This window comes from Pelodiscus sinensis, chromosome 5 (assembly GCF_052426305.1).
Source record: "Pelodiscus sinensis isolate ZL-2025 chromosome 5, ASM5242630v1, whole genome shotgun sequence".
NCBI classification, from domain to species: Eukaryota; Metazoa; Chordata; order Testudines; family Trionychidae; genus Pelodiscus; species Pelodiscus sinensis.
The window spans coordinates 47,756,282-47,768,346 of record NC_143056.1 but is presented as its reverse complement, the minus strand read 5'-3'; the positions used below and the strand labels follow the sequence as shown (position 1 = coordinate 47,768,346).

At 41.7% G+C, this 12,065-nt stretch overlaps 1 protein-coding gene across 6 annotated transcripts in view; it reads right to left on the bottom strand.

Annotated features, from left to right (window-relative positions):
• RALGAPA1 (Ral GTPase activating protein catalytic subunit alpha 1) overlaps positions 1-12,065 on the bottom strand; it is a 236,491-nt gene that overhangs the window by 166,275 nt on the left and 58,151 nt on the right. For all 6 annotated transcript variants that reach the window (XM_014570781.4, XM_014570783.4, XM_014570782.4 and 3 more), the window contains exons 10-12: positions 10,045-10,284; positions 5,702-5,893; positions 3,668-3,805 (exon numbers count right to left, since the gene is read on the bottom strand). In XM_014570781.4, coding sequence (XP_014426267.3) covers positions 3,668-3,805; positions 5,702-5,893; positions 10,045-10,284 — 570 coding nt within the window. The remainder of the gene's footprint in view (positions 1-3,667; positions 3,806-5,701; positions 5,894-10,044; positions 10,285-12,065) is intronic.

Genomic DNA, 12,065 nt, shown 5'->3' with positions numbered 1-12,065 from the left:
TTGCAGAGAAAATCTGCTAACATAATAACAGCCACTTTGAATTTCCTGCGCAATCAGTCCAAGATGGAGGATTTTAGACCAAGGCTTCCCGCACTTTCTAAGTAGTTTTGGGAAATTATCCAAGAAAACATCAGTCACTCTCAATAAATATTCATAAGGGCCCTGAAGATTTCTTCCAATCAAAGATGGTACCCTCAGAAAGGTTTAGGGTGCTAGACCCAAATATGGAAAAGGGATTGTATATCCGGAACATTTTGGCGCCAAAAGGGGTATTTAGGCCTAGGGATTTGGGAGATTGCCGCTGCTCTCTCAGCTTTGCTGAAGCAGTCCACCCCGGAGTGTGCAATCTTGTCAGGTTAGAAACAGAATATTTATATCTCTTTCTATAACAGCTTTCTTATTTCCTTAAATTTTACTTAAGTTTACTTTTAGGAATCTTACTACCATTTGCTCCCATGTCTTCCAGGGGAAGGGAAGCCCCTCTTCTCCATCCAATCTTGGGGTCCTTGTGTGTAGGAAGTATTATTATTACTCTTTGTATACTTAGATAAGTTTTAATTTGATTGTATTAATGACATCTTGGGAAGGAATTCAAGTGATTTGTGTTCTTGCCGCTCTTTTTGTTGTGTTAAGCATTATAGTGGTTCCTTTAGCAAAAAAGTTGTTTTCTATTTCATTTCCTGAGTTAAAGTATGGTTGCTGTTGGTCACCTGCCAGCCCTCAAGAGAGGAAACCTTGTGGTTCCATTGAACTGTAACCTGGGACAGAGGACAAACTTAGATTTTTTTCTGGTCAGACTGGCAAGCCTAACCCATCCAAATTTTACTAAAACTCCTTCTCAGGCTACACCACAGACCAGATTTACTTTTCTGGAGTTAGTGGATTTTATGGACCTCCCTAGGCTCTGGGGTAGCGACAAGAGTGAGGGGTACAGTGTATAAGACAGGGCTGCTAGAAAGTAGGATAGAGATGGGGTGCAGGATCTAGGAGGGAGTTGGGGTGCAGAAGCAGGCTGGGAGAAAGGTATCTGGCCAGGTGGAGGAAGCAGGAACAAGGGAGGGTGCGGCGTGTGTCCAGGAGAGAGGGTGCAAGAACAAGGGAGGGTATCGGAGCAAGCTGGAGGTGCTAGGTCTTGGTGAGGAGGGAAGGGAGAGGATGGGGTTGGGAGGGTCTGCGAATGAGGGGGATCCTTACCTGGCTTTGTGCCCCCTTGCAGCAATGGCTGCAGCCATGCTGTCCCGGATGCCCTGGAGGAAGACACTGTTGCCATGGCCACGCAGTCCCGGAGACCAGAAACATTGTTGTTACAGACACATGGTCCCGGGGCTGGCCCCAAGGCAACACAGCCACAGGCCAGACTCCAGGGTGGAAGTGCCGCTACTGTGGCCATGTGGCTTGGGGATGGCCCCGAGGCACTGTGGTCACAGGCCATCCCAGAGGTAGGTGCTACTGCTGCATGGCTTGGAACCAGTCTCAAAGGCAGCGCAGCCACGTGATCCCAGGCTGTCCCGGAAGCGCCATGGCTTGGGGCCAGCCCAGAGGCACCGGTACTACAGCCATGTGACCTGGGGCTGGCCCTAGAGGCGCCCTGGCAGTGGCGCTTCTAGCATGTAGGGCCGGCCCCAGACTGCATGGCTGCAACAGCGGCCCCATTGAGGACCCTCAGCCCCAGTGCTGCCTCCTCTCCAGCAGCCGTGCACAGGGGAGGAGAGGCGGGACTGAGCTCCTTCCCCTATGGCACATGGCCATTAGGGGACAGGGCCTAGAACTGCCTCGTGGGTCAGATCGAAGCCCAAGGAGGGCCCGATCTAGCCTGTGGAGAGGCTTTTGCCCATCCCAGGTCTGAGTGAACCTTGTTACTGCACTCTTCTCCCACTTCAAAAAGAAGGGTAGTTCTTATGAACTGTTAATGAATGGCAGGAAAGTCAAAAAAGACAGTTTGCACAGACAGGCCCTAGGAGACTTGTAGTCTCCTCCTTGCAAAGTTTCCAAGTAACAGTTAAGATCAGCAACCTGTTTATCTATTAGAGAGAAAGAGAAGTAGTGCCCTTGAATATCACCATATAAACAGAGACTTAAACTCTGCTAACATCATATGGCCTACACGCAGCCCCTTCCCATGCAACTTGCGGAGCCTTGAGTTGCTTCCCAGGCCGCCTGCCTGTCTGATTGCTACCAGCTGGCAAGGGGGGAGGGAGAGGGAGAAGTGGCAAGAGGCACCCCAGAAGCAGAGCCACGCAGCTCTGATAAGAGCCGCGCCTGTGTGTAAGGAGGAGCTGCCAGCCAGCGGGAAGTGGCTGAGCCTCCCCACAAGTTCTATCATATGGGTGGAAATTGGGTAAATATTGAATTTTATTAATATTAGCAGAACTGACTTAAATGGGACCTGTGTGTTGTGTAGTCTTGCCTTAATCTTTGTATTCATGGCTGCCAGTATGAAAGATGCTACTTGTATATATTTGCATAAATACTTGCATATGTTTGCAGCCATGCTTAAATTGCAGCCCTCAGCATGCGCTGTGGGTATTATTGTGGCCCCCAAGGCTTCCAAAGTTGAGTAGCCCTGGCCTACACCTTAAAAAACTTGGATTCAAGTTGCCTGCTGAGTTCAGGAAAGCTGTAGCTGTAGGAAAAATCTCTTGTATTTTTTCTACCTACTTAAAAAAGTACAGTATTTTTGCTCAACCTGTAAGCATGCTCAGTGGCCATCTAAGTGCCCAATATTGCTAAGACTTGTGCTCAAAAATAACTTTATGCACATTAATAATCCCATGGTGAGACTCAAATGTACACTTAATATACTCAAAAGCTTTTCTTAGTTATTGGAGGAGTAGGGGTATAAAAATTCCAAGTTTGAGGGGAACCCCCCCCCCCCCCCCCACACACACACACACTTTTGGCATCTTGTAATACAAAAACAGGGCATTTTGCTCAAACTGCCCAAAATAACTAACCTCTGCCTGAGACTAGTTATAGAAAATTTCAGCTCCAGAATCAGAATTTTCAGGGAAAAAAAAATGAAAAAAAGGCTACAAAAACAATTCTTGCTAACTTTTACTACAGCATTTGCAATTTACAACAATAGCATTGAACTAGTTATTTCTATTTAAAATGCACCCACCCAAAGTTCCACAAATCCTTGTATATGATAAACACCTAATTAGGTTTTAAAATGTAAATAAACTGTTAATACTAATATTATTAAAATAAGGACAAAGATCTTACAGGCATTTATCTCAAGCTATAATATTCAACTGTCACCAGAGTTCTAATATAGATAAAATTTCATAAAGTAAGAAGGACAACACAAATTCATGCAACCTTTTCATCTTGATTAGTTTAAATCATTTTTTTCCTGTAACACCCCATATAACAGAGTATACCTTCTGATGTTGTAGTGAAGGTATGGAATAAAGTTTTTTTTTTTTTTTTTAACTGCGTGAGCCAACAGTAGAGAAGACAGTCTTATATACTATGTTAGTTACATCAAAAATGGAGAAAGAATGCAGAAATCTAGAAGAGCACCGTAAACTATAATTCCAGCTTTATTATCCATCCATACATCCCCTTAATTAAATCCACAATCATTTAGCAATGCTGACCTGTTATAGAACAACAGGCGAATCATGAGACAATAAAACTGAGGGAGGAAAAATGCATTCTGTACCTGTAATACTGATTGCATTCCAGCTCGTATATTTTGCTCAGCAATATCTATTTCAGACATTTGATGGGAAGTATCTTGATAGCAGCCATTTCTTGACCAACTTGAATTTCGAACATGGCCAGGGTTTGTCATTTTTTCCTAAAGTGCAAAAATACTTTGTTTCGTAAACTTCTGGGGGGGACAACCAAGTGGGAATTAAGGTTTTGTTTTATATTAACTAAAGGAGAGAAGAAGAGCTAAAAACTACAAAATGAGTAGCCTGTCCCCCAGAGAATGGGAAATGGAAGATGTATATTCAGGCACCTTAAAGATTACAATTTTAAAAGTGTCACAGAACAAATACCTCAAAATAATAGGCAAAAAATTAATAGCTACTTTGTCTCCTTCTGCTTGGAATTATTTTCCATATAGCATAAGGCTACAGGGCACACAAAAACCACCCCTCTAAGTTAGTTTATAGTTAGCATCGAACCATAGTCACTTGATTACCTATTCTGGTCATTCCTTCTGAGGCACCTAGTATTGGCCATTGTCGGAAGACAGGATACTGTGATAAATGCAACTTTGGTCTGACTCCTTATATGTTAACAAGTATGTATATAATTTTACCATGGTAAAATTAAGCAAAATTTCAAAGCAGTCATGACGAAAATGTACAAAATCAAGATAGGCCCAAGCCAGAGCCAAAAAAGGAATCCATGATCAAATCACACCTACTAGTAAGCCATACTAGAGCATGCACTAGCTACTAATGTAGTCTTAAGTCACCAGTGTCGCCCTACTCCTTATACTGAAATCATTGGGGAGTTTTTCAGTTGAATTAAAAAGTGCAACATCAGGCCTCAAGGGCCATTTGGCTTCCACGCTGTGCTTCTAAGGCATACACCTATGTATATTATTATTTAAAATAATTAGTTATTTTGAATTGAAAAAAAAAACAACCACATCATTTAAATATGGTAAAGGTCTGACTTTTAGAGAAACTTAAAATTTTGTTTTTGGTCTCCAACCTGAAAACTGAATATTTTTCTCTTCGGAAGCTCTAGATGGGAAACACACACAGTATCGAGTATCTAAATACATATATAGCACTAACATTAAATTCCACTACTGGAATTTAGATCAGGATTAAGTTTTCAAAAGGTGTATGAGTAGGTGTATGAAAGTTGAATGGCTTTCCATTGACAATAAATTAAACTGTCTGTGTCTTTGAAATGTAATATGGGGCTACGTCTAGACTAGCCCCTAATTCCGGAAAAGTCATGCAAAGCAGGTAAGTCAGGATAGGGAAATCCACGGGGGATTTAAATATCCCCTGCGGGATTTAAATAAACATGTCCACCGCTTTTTTTCCGGCTTGGGGAAAAGCCGGAAAAAAGCGTCTAGACTGGCGCAATCCTCTGGAATAAGAGGAAATAGGAAAGTAGGAATAAGAGATCCTCCGGAAAAGGGCTTTATTCCGGAGGATCGCGCCAGTCTAGACGCTTTTTTCCGGCTTTTCCCCAAGCCGGAAAAAAAGCGGCGGACATGTTTATTTAAATCCCGCAGGGGATATTTAAATCCCCCGTGGATTTCCCTATCCTGACTTACCTGCTTTGCATGACTTTTCCGGAATTAGGGGCCAGTCTAGACGTAGTCTGGGAGTCTGTAAATGGTTTGTTTTATTTAATGCTGGCACCTAGAAGCCAGTTAATACTAGGTTCTATTTTTTTCTGGGCCTTTGCCTAAGCAATCTGACCAGAGAACTGATATGAAGGTAAACTAGAGGCATGAATTGTAAAGTTAGTTTGGCAGGATAGCTTTCAAAGACGGGAGGCACCCTCACTGTACTGCTACTCTTATTTACTCAGACCTGAGGGAACAGATTTGTGCCCTTCAGAATTTTCACCTCAATATTTCCTTTAATTCCAACTTACTCAATACTTGCAACAACCAGACTACTGGGTGAAAACGAAGTACATAGGTTAATTAGTTCAGGAAATGATACATTTAACAACTGTCTTTTTAAATTTGAAGATTACAATTTTTTTTTACCTCATCTCTCTCTTTTTCCTTCTCTACTGAATTATGTTCTGCAATATTTTCATCACAATCTGTATTTACAGATGTCTGTATTTCTTCAGGTTCTTTCATAAATAAAGGCTTATCTTCTTGTTGGATCCATTCCTGATAAACCTTCACAACTTTTCTCATAGCTGCTGCTTCACAAATTGGCAACAAAAATGCCTTATTGGGGAAGGAAAAAATAAAGTTATAACATTTAGAAACATGTTAGAACTGAATTACATTATCTCACAATACTGGTGGTAGTAAACAATTTCAGGAGCATGCATTTCAATTTATGGATGTGATACAAAGTTAGAAAATTGACAAAGTGACTTAATATAATTAAGATTTTAGGTCTCCCTATACTGTCTGTTCTGTCTCTTTGGAGCAAAATTATGGATTTTTACTGGGGCAAGGGGAAAAAAAAAATCTCCAACTCACTTGGTTCAACTCCAGGGAAACCCCCACCCCAAGCATCAGGCTTTATAGATGGAGAAACGGCTGCAACCATTCTGCAGGAATTTAAACTAATGCAGATTTACATCAATATTAGTTTATTAGCTTTCCCATTTGCAATCTAGAACACACTGAAAGTTGGAGGATGGAGGGGGAAGGGCAGGAAGACAGTTGGGGGGAGGAGGGAGGAATGACACATAGTAAAAAAGTTGTGCTGCTAGAGAACTGGATGTAGTTAGCAGGAAGGGGAGCAACAGCTAGCAGGACTCCATGCAGACCTGTTTCTGCACAGACTTTAGGTGCCCTGCTGATTGAGCACCAAATTCTCATTAAAACCATAAAAACTCAGTGGAAGCTACTGCTACATCCAATTCCATGCATGTAAGGGACAATAGAGTACTTAATTACATAAGCCATTTGATTTTGTATTGATAAAAATCCTTGTTTTACTTTTGCTATGAATTTGTGGCACAAATCTGAGGACAGAGAAAAGGCATTTTTCATAATTAGTTACAAATGCATGTCAGGAAGCCAGTTTGTTTGCAACATGCTGCCCTCTTCAGGAAATACTATGTAACTGTGGGGCTAATACAAAAGTCCTCTCAATCAGCAGTCTAAAGTTAGTCTTGGACTTCTGCTTAATTAAGTTCAAAGACTGTCTACATTAATTTATATAGTCATTGAGAATTTCACTCTTAAATTTACAACTTCATCAGCTTTTGTACTTTTTTATTATACTAATTGTATTAAAAAGGATAAAATAAACTCAACTGGTGTACATTTTCCAGGAGCCATTGGTATGGATCTAATATATGCACTACCAATATCCCAAAGTAATGCACGATTCTTGATATGAACTCAATCTCAATTTCAGGACTGAACACTTAAAAGGAGTATCAGAATGGCACCCAGATATTCTGCGGCTTACAAAAAGTCAGCTGAAGAGTAGGATAGGCAACTGCTATTTTTTAAGTTTCTTATGCTTTGGCTTTGTAACACAGAATGCCCTATAGCTTTCAAAGTACAATGTAGCTGAGGGAATGCTGTCACACCTGATGGACTGCTGTTATTAACAGATTCAGACTCCAAAGCTAGAAGGGATCACTAAGATAATTTAGTCTGACCCGTGTGCACAGGCTGTAAATTTTTCTCTGACCCGTGTGCACAGGCTGTAAATTTTTCTCTAGACAATGGATTAAGGCACATCTTTTAGAAAGGGATCTATTCCCATTCTAAAGATGTCAAGGGATGGTGAATCCATCATCTCCCTGGTAATCACCTCGAATGTTTAAATTACCTTCGAAGCAAGGATAGTCAGTGTCTTTTTTTTAAGGCTGATAGTGTATCTTCAACTTCCAACCACTGGATCTTACACCTTTGTCAGTAAGACTGAGAAGTCCCCTTGCTATCAGATACTTTCCATATGTAAATATTTATGTACAGTGATCAAGTAACCTCTCATCATTTTCTTTTTGATAAGCTAACAGATGGGGTTCCTTAAGCTTTACATCAGGGCTACTCAACTTTGGAAGCCCTGGGGGCCACAATGGTACTTACAGCACATGCTGAGGGCTGCAACTTAAGCGTGATTGCATATACATGCAAGTAACTTTTCACACTGATGAGCATGAATACAAAGCACTTTCCACAATGCCTTGGTGCTCCTGGCACCTCCTCTCTGGGGGTTAGAAATGCCGATATCCTATACCAATCTGTTCCAGCCAGCCCATCCGCTTGCATCTTTTAATGCTCATGCCACCTGGGAGATGCCTCGCCATTGTCCAGCATGCTCCTAGTGGAGGCCATGTTCAAAGGATCCCACCTGCGGGCTGAATGTTGAACCCCCCGTAAACCCAAACTGCACTGTGGACCGCAAACAAACAGGCCGTGGGCTGCATATGGCCCATGTGTTAAGTAGCCCTGCTTTACATCATATTGTTTTCTTCCAGCCCTTAAACATTTGTGACCTTTCTTTGAACTCACTAGTATTTCAACATCATTATTCAACTGTAGATACAGCCTTCTTGTACTTGTTTTACCAGTGCTGTGTGCAGAGGCAAGAGCATTTCTCCACATCCATTTAATATTCCACTTTTATATGCCCATGGATCACATTAGCCTTGTCTGACACAGCAGTGCACCAAGTGCTCACTGAGGCAGTCCTCTACAACAATCTCAACAGGCTTACATAAAATAGGCTCAACAAGTCTTCTGAAGCTCTAATTTTCTATACTCTGGAGTGCATTTTAAGGCACAAAGCTCCCTATAACAGGATCGTTTTCCTGTATCTGCATAGCCCCTAGAAGAAGTGGACCTTGGTCGAGGTGTCTAGATGCTACTGCAATAAGAAATGAATACTAAAAATACAGCATTCAGATGCAATACATTTGAATTGAACATACAATAAAAAAGAGATATATTCCAGCATAAGGCTCATCATGGTTAATACAATTGCCATAAAGCTTTGATGCCCAATGGATTCATGATGGGTACCATGTTTATGCGGCTATACAATCTGCATGGATAACCAGGGAGAAGGGGGAAAGAAGAGCCCAAAAAGACTGTCTTTTCTTTCAAGCCAGGGGGAGGAGAGGGAGAAAGAGGAGATAGGTGCATTATGGGACACTGATACAATGTACCCAGAACTGGAGCAGTTTTAGTTCCAGTTTTATGCACTGGGAGCATTACCTAGCATGCAAAGGGACACAGGAATGGTCAGATAGCTACCCACACACAGTGCATTACTCAAAGTTGACAGCCACCTTACTGATGAAGTGCGAACTGCACTGAATTCTTGCATAGTGGGAACATACACCTTTGAGTTTACAAAATCAGGTACCTTAATAAATTCAACCTTCTCTCTCAGTGTAAACAAGGTTTTAGATACAGTTTAATTTCAGACTAAAACTTCAAAATCTCTTTTTACTGCATTTGTTTTTTTGACAACTAATAACCTTCCCTCATGCCACCAACCACAACATAAGTTTTCTTGTAAGTTTCACATTGTATTTTACTGTGTTTTTAAACTTCTATGCTGTTTACTTTGGATAGTTTACAAAGGTTCTTAGCCACAAGAAATTGGTAAAAGGGCTTCTGAAATCTTTAAAGAATATCTTGGACAATAAAAACAGGTTAAAGTGAAATGGCATAAAGTGATGCTTAAATATGAAATTTCAGCCTCCTACCATTGTTTCACATTACTTCATGGATACTCAGCTCAAATGTCTACAACATTGGTCAAAACATGCAGCCTGTATACAATAAGTTTGTGCAACAGCTCAAGAATTTGGAGTACGAAGAAACTTTACATTTACCATTTATCTTGTAAGAAAAGATAAGCATACAGTCTCATTTTCATTTCGTTTCACTCCTCTCTCAATCTCATTTATCTTTGTTTGATCCTTGCCATTTTTTCCAAATTCATAATTACACATGGAACAGCAACACAATGCAGATGAACAATTTTTGGCTCCCAATATAGTTACTACAGTCAATCCAGATAACTTTGCTAAAATTGTCCACATTACATTAAGTCAAAGTTATATGTCACTCAAGTAGTAGATACAAAACAAACAAACAAAAAAAACCCAAACAAACAGGAATGGGTGCAGATTTTACATATTCGTGGTATTATATTAGCTTTTGCTCTCTAGACATAAAGGAGAGAGCAAAGTGGTAAGCAGATGGCAAACTTAGTAAACATTGATTTTTGTTCAATAATCAGCCTAAATTTAAAACCAACAGGGTAAATAAAAAAAACAAAAACAAAGTTCTTACTTTTATGTATACTCTACTTAACACAAACAAAAGCTTTAAATATGATCACGGTTTAAACTGAAACAAAAGAATTCTTCCAAACTTGAGGGTTTCTTTACCTGTCGAAATATCTCTGTAAGAAAGTTAACATTACTTCTTTTAGAAAAAAAGACTTTGCGGACTATTTCAATATCAGTTAGATGTTCTTCATCAATACTACAGAGGCTTGAGGAACTTGGTTCTCTCTCTGTTAGGGTGCTTGTATTGGAATGAGATTGTTCTGGCTCTGCATTTCTATCTGGTCTATCAGCACTGTCATTTTTACTGTCTTCTCTAGAAACCATGCTAGCAGCTGCTCTCTGAAACGAAAACGCAAGGAAAGGAGCATGAAAATAGTTCTAGTAATATAATTTGAACACAATTCTTAAAACAGTACAGAGAATTCTGACGTCATCATGAGACACGCAGTATGAAAGCGCTACAGAACTGTTAGATTATGTAGAACAAGTTAGTGGTTGTACAGTACCAGGGCTGGCTCTAGGTTTTTTGCCACCCCCCACCCAAAACAAAACACCGGGAAAAAATTCTGTTGAAGGAAAAAAAAAGGGGGGGAGGGGGAGACAAAGTTGTTGAGCAAGCCTCAAGCCAAAAAATTAAAATAAAACAGTATTAAAACAGCATGTCCCCTTTAAGAGTGAGAGTAGGGATAGGACCAGGGGAGCGGTTGAGCACTAAGCCAGGGGAAGCATTTGGCTCCCAATATAGTTACTACAGTCAATCCAGATAACTTTGCTAAAATTGTCCACATTACATTAAGTCAAAGTTATGTGTCACTCAAGTAATAGATATAAAACAAACAAAAAAACCAAACAGGTAAGGGTGCAGATTTTACATATTCGTGGTATTATATTAGCTTTTGCTCTCTAGACATAAAGGAGAGAGCAAAGTGGTAAGCAGATGGCAAACTTAGTAAACATTGATTTTTGTTCAATAATCAGCATTGCTTCCCCTTGGTCTTTTGGCCAGCAGCCATTTTGTGCCAGCAGTCTTGAAGAACTAGGTAAGCATGGGGGCTAGAGGCGTTGGGGGCTGCAGGAGGTTCGGAGGAGGGGGGCGGGAGTTGAGTGTTTGTAGTGTTGCCAGGTGCCCAGCATTTTTCGCCTCCTGGAGGGGGTGGGGGAGGGGAGGGGGGTAAATCAGAAAATACCAGACATCTCAGGTGTCCGGTATTCTCTGAATTTTTTTACCGGACAGGAGGCTAAAATACCAGACTGTACAGGTGAATACCGGAGACCTGGCAACCCTAGGTGGGAAGGAGGCATCCTACCTGGGATTTCCACATGATGTAGGCGGAGGGGTGGCTGATGGCCGGGTCCAGGCTGCGGGTCTGGCAGAACAGAGCCTCTGCTTGGAGTGGAGAGGCTCTTGGAGGAGGTAGCGGCTGCTGGGGAGGAGCAGGACTCAGGAGACAGGGCCGGCCAGCAGGCTCTGGGGCCGGGTGCACATGGTGCCAGTGCTGGCTTCGCAGCCGCAGCATCTCCCATGGCCCTTTAAAATCAGCGGGGCGGGGCTGGGCATTGCCGTGGGTGGCGCCAGCTGTTTAGTGACCACCGGAGAGGGGAGGAGCAGGAGATGAGATAGGGGCGGACAGTAGGCTCCGGGCACGCACTGGTGCCAGCTGGCTGCGCAGCCGCGATGTTTCCCGGGCTGTGGCCCTTTAAAAATTGGCAGGGCAGGGCTAGGCTTTGCCATGGGCGGCGCTGGCTGCTTACCTGAAATGCTCTGGCAAAGTGGCGCCCCAAGCACCTGCCTGATTTGCTTGTGCCTAGAGCCAGCCCTATACAGTACAAATCACAAGCACAAGGAAGTGCAGTCAGATCACAGACCTCAGAGCCACTGAAGTGACACAAAATTTGGATTGGGCTTTAAGAGAAACTGAGTGTATCACCCTATGCAGAGAGACTACTGTAGATTTAGTTCAACAATTCAAAAACAAAAAACAAAACAAAAAAACCACACACACACACACACACACACACACACACACACACACACACAACAAAAAATAAACTTACAGATCAAAACATTTATTTAGGTGAATGAAGTATATTTCTATTATTCACAGTACATTTCTATTTTG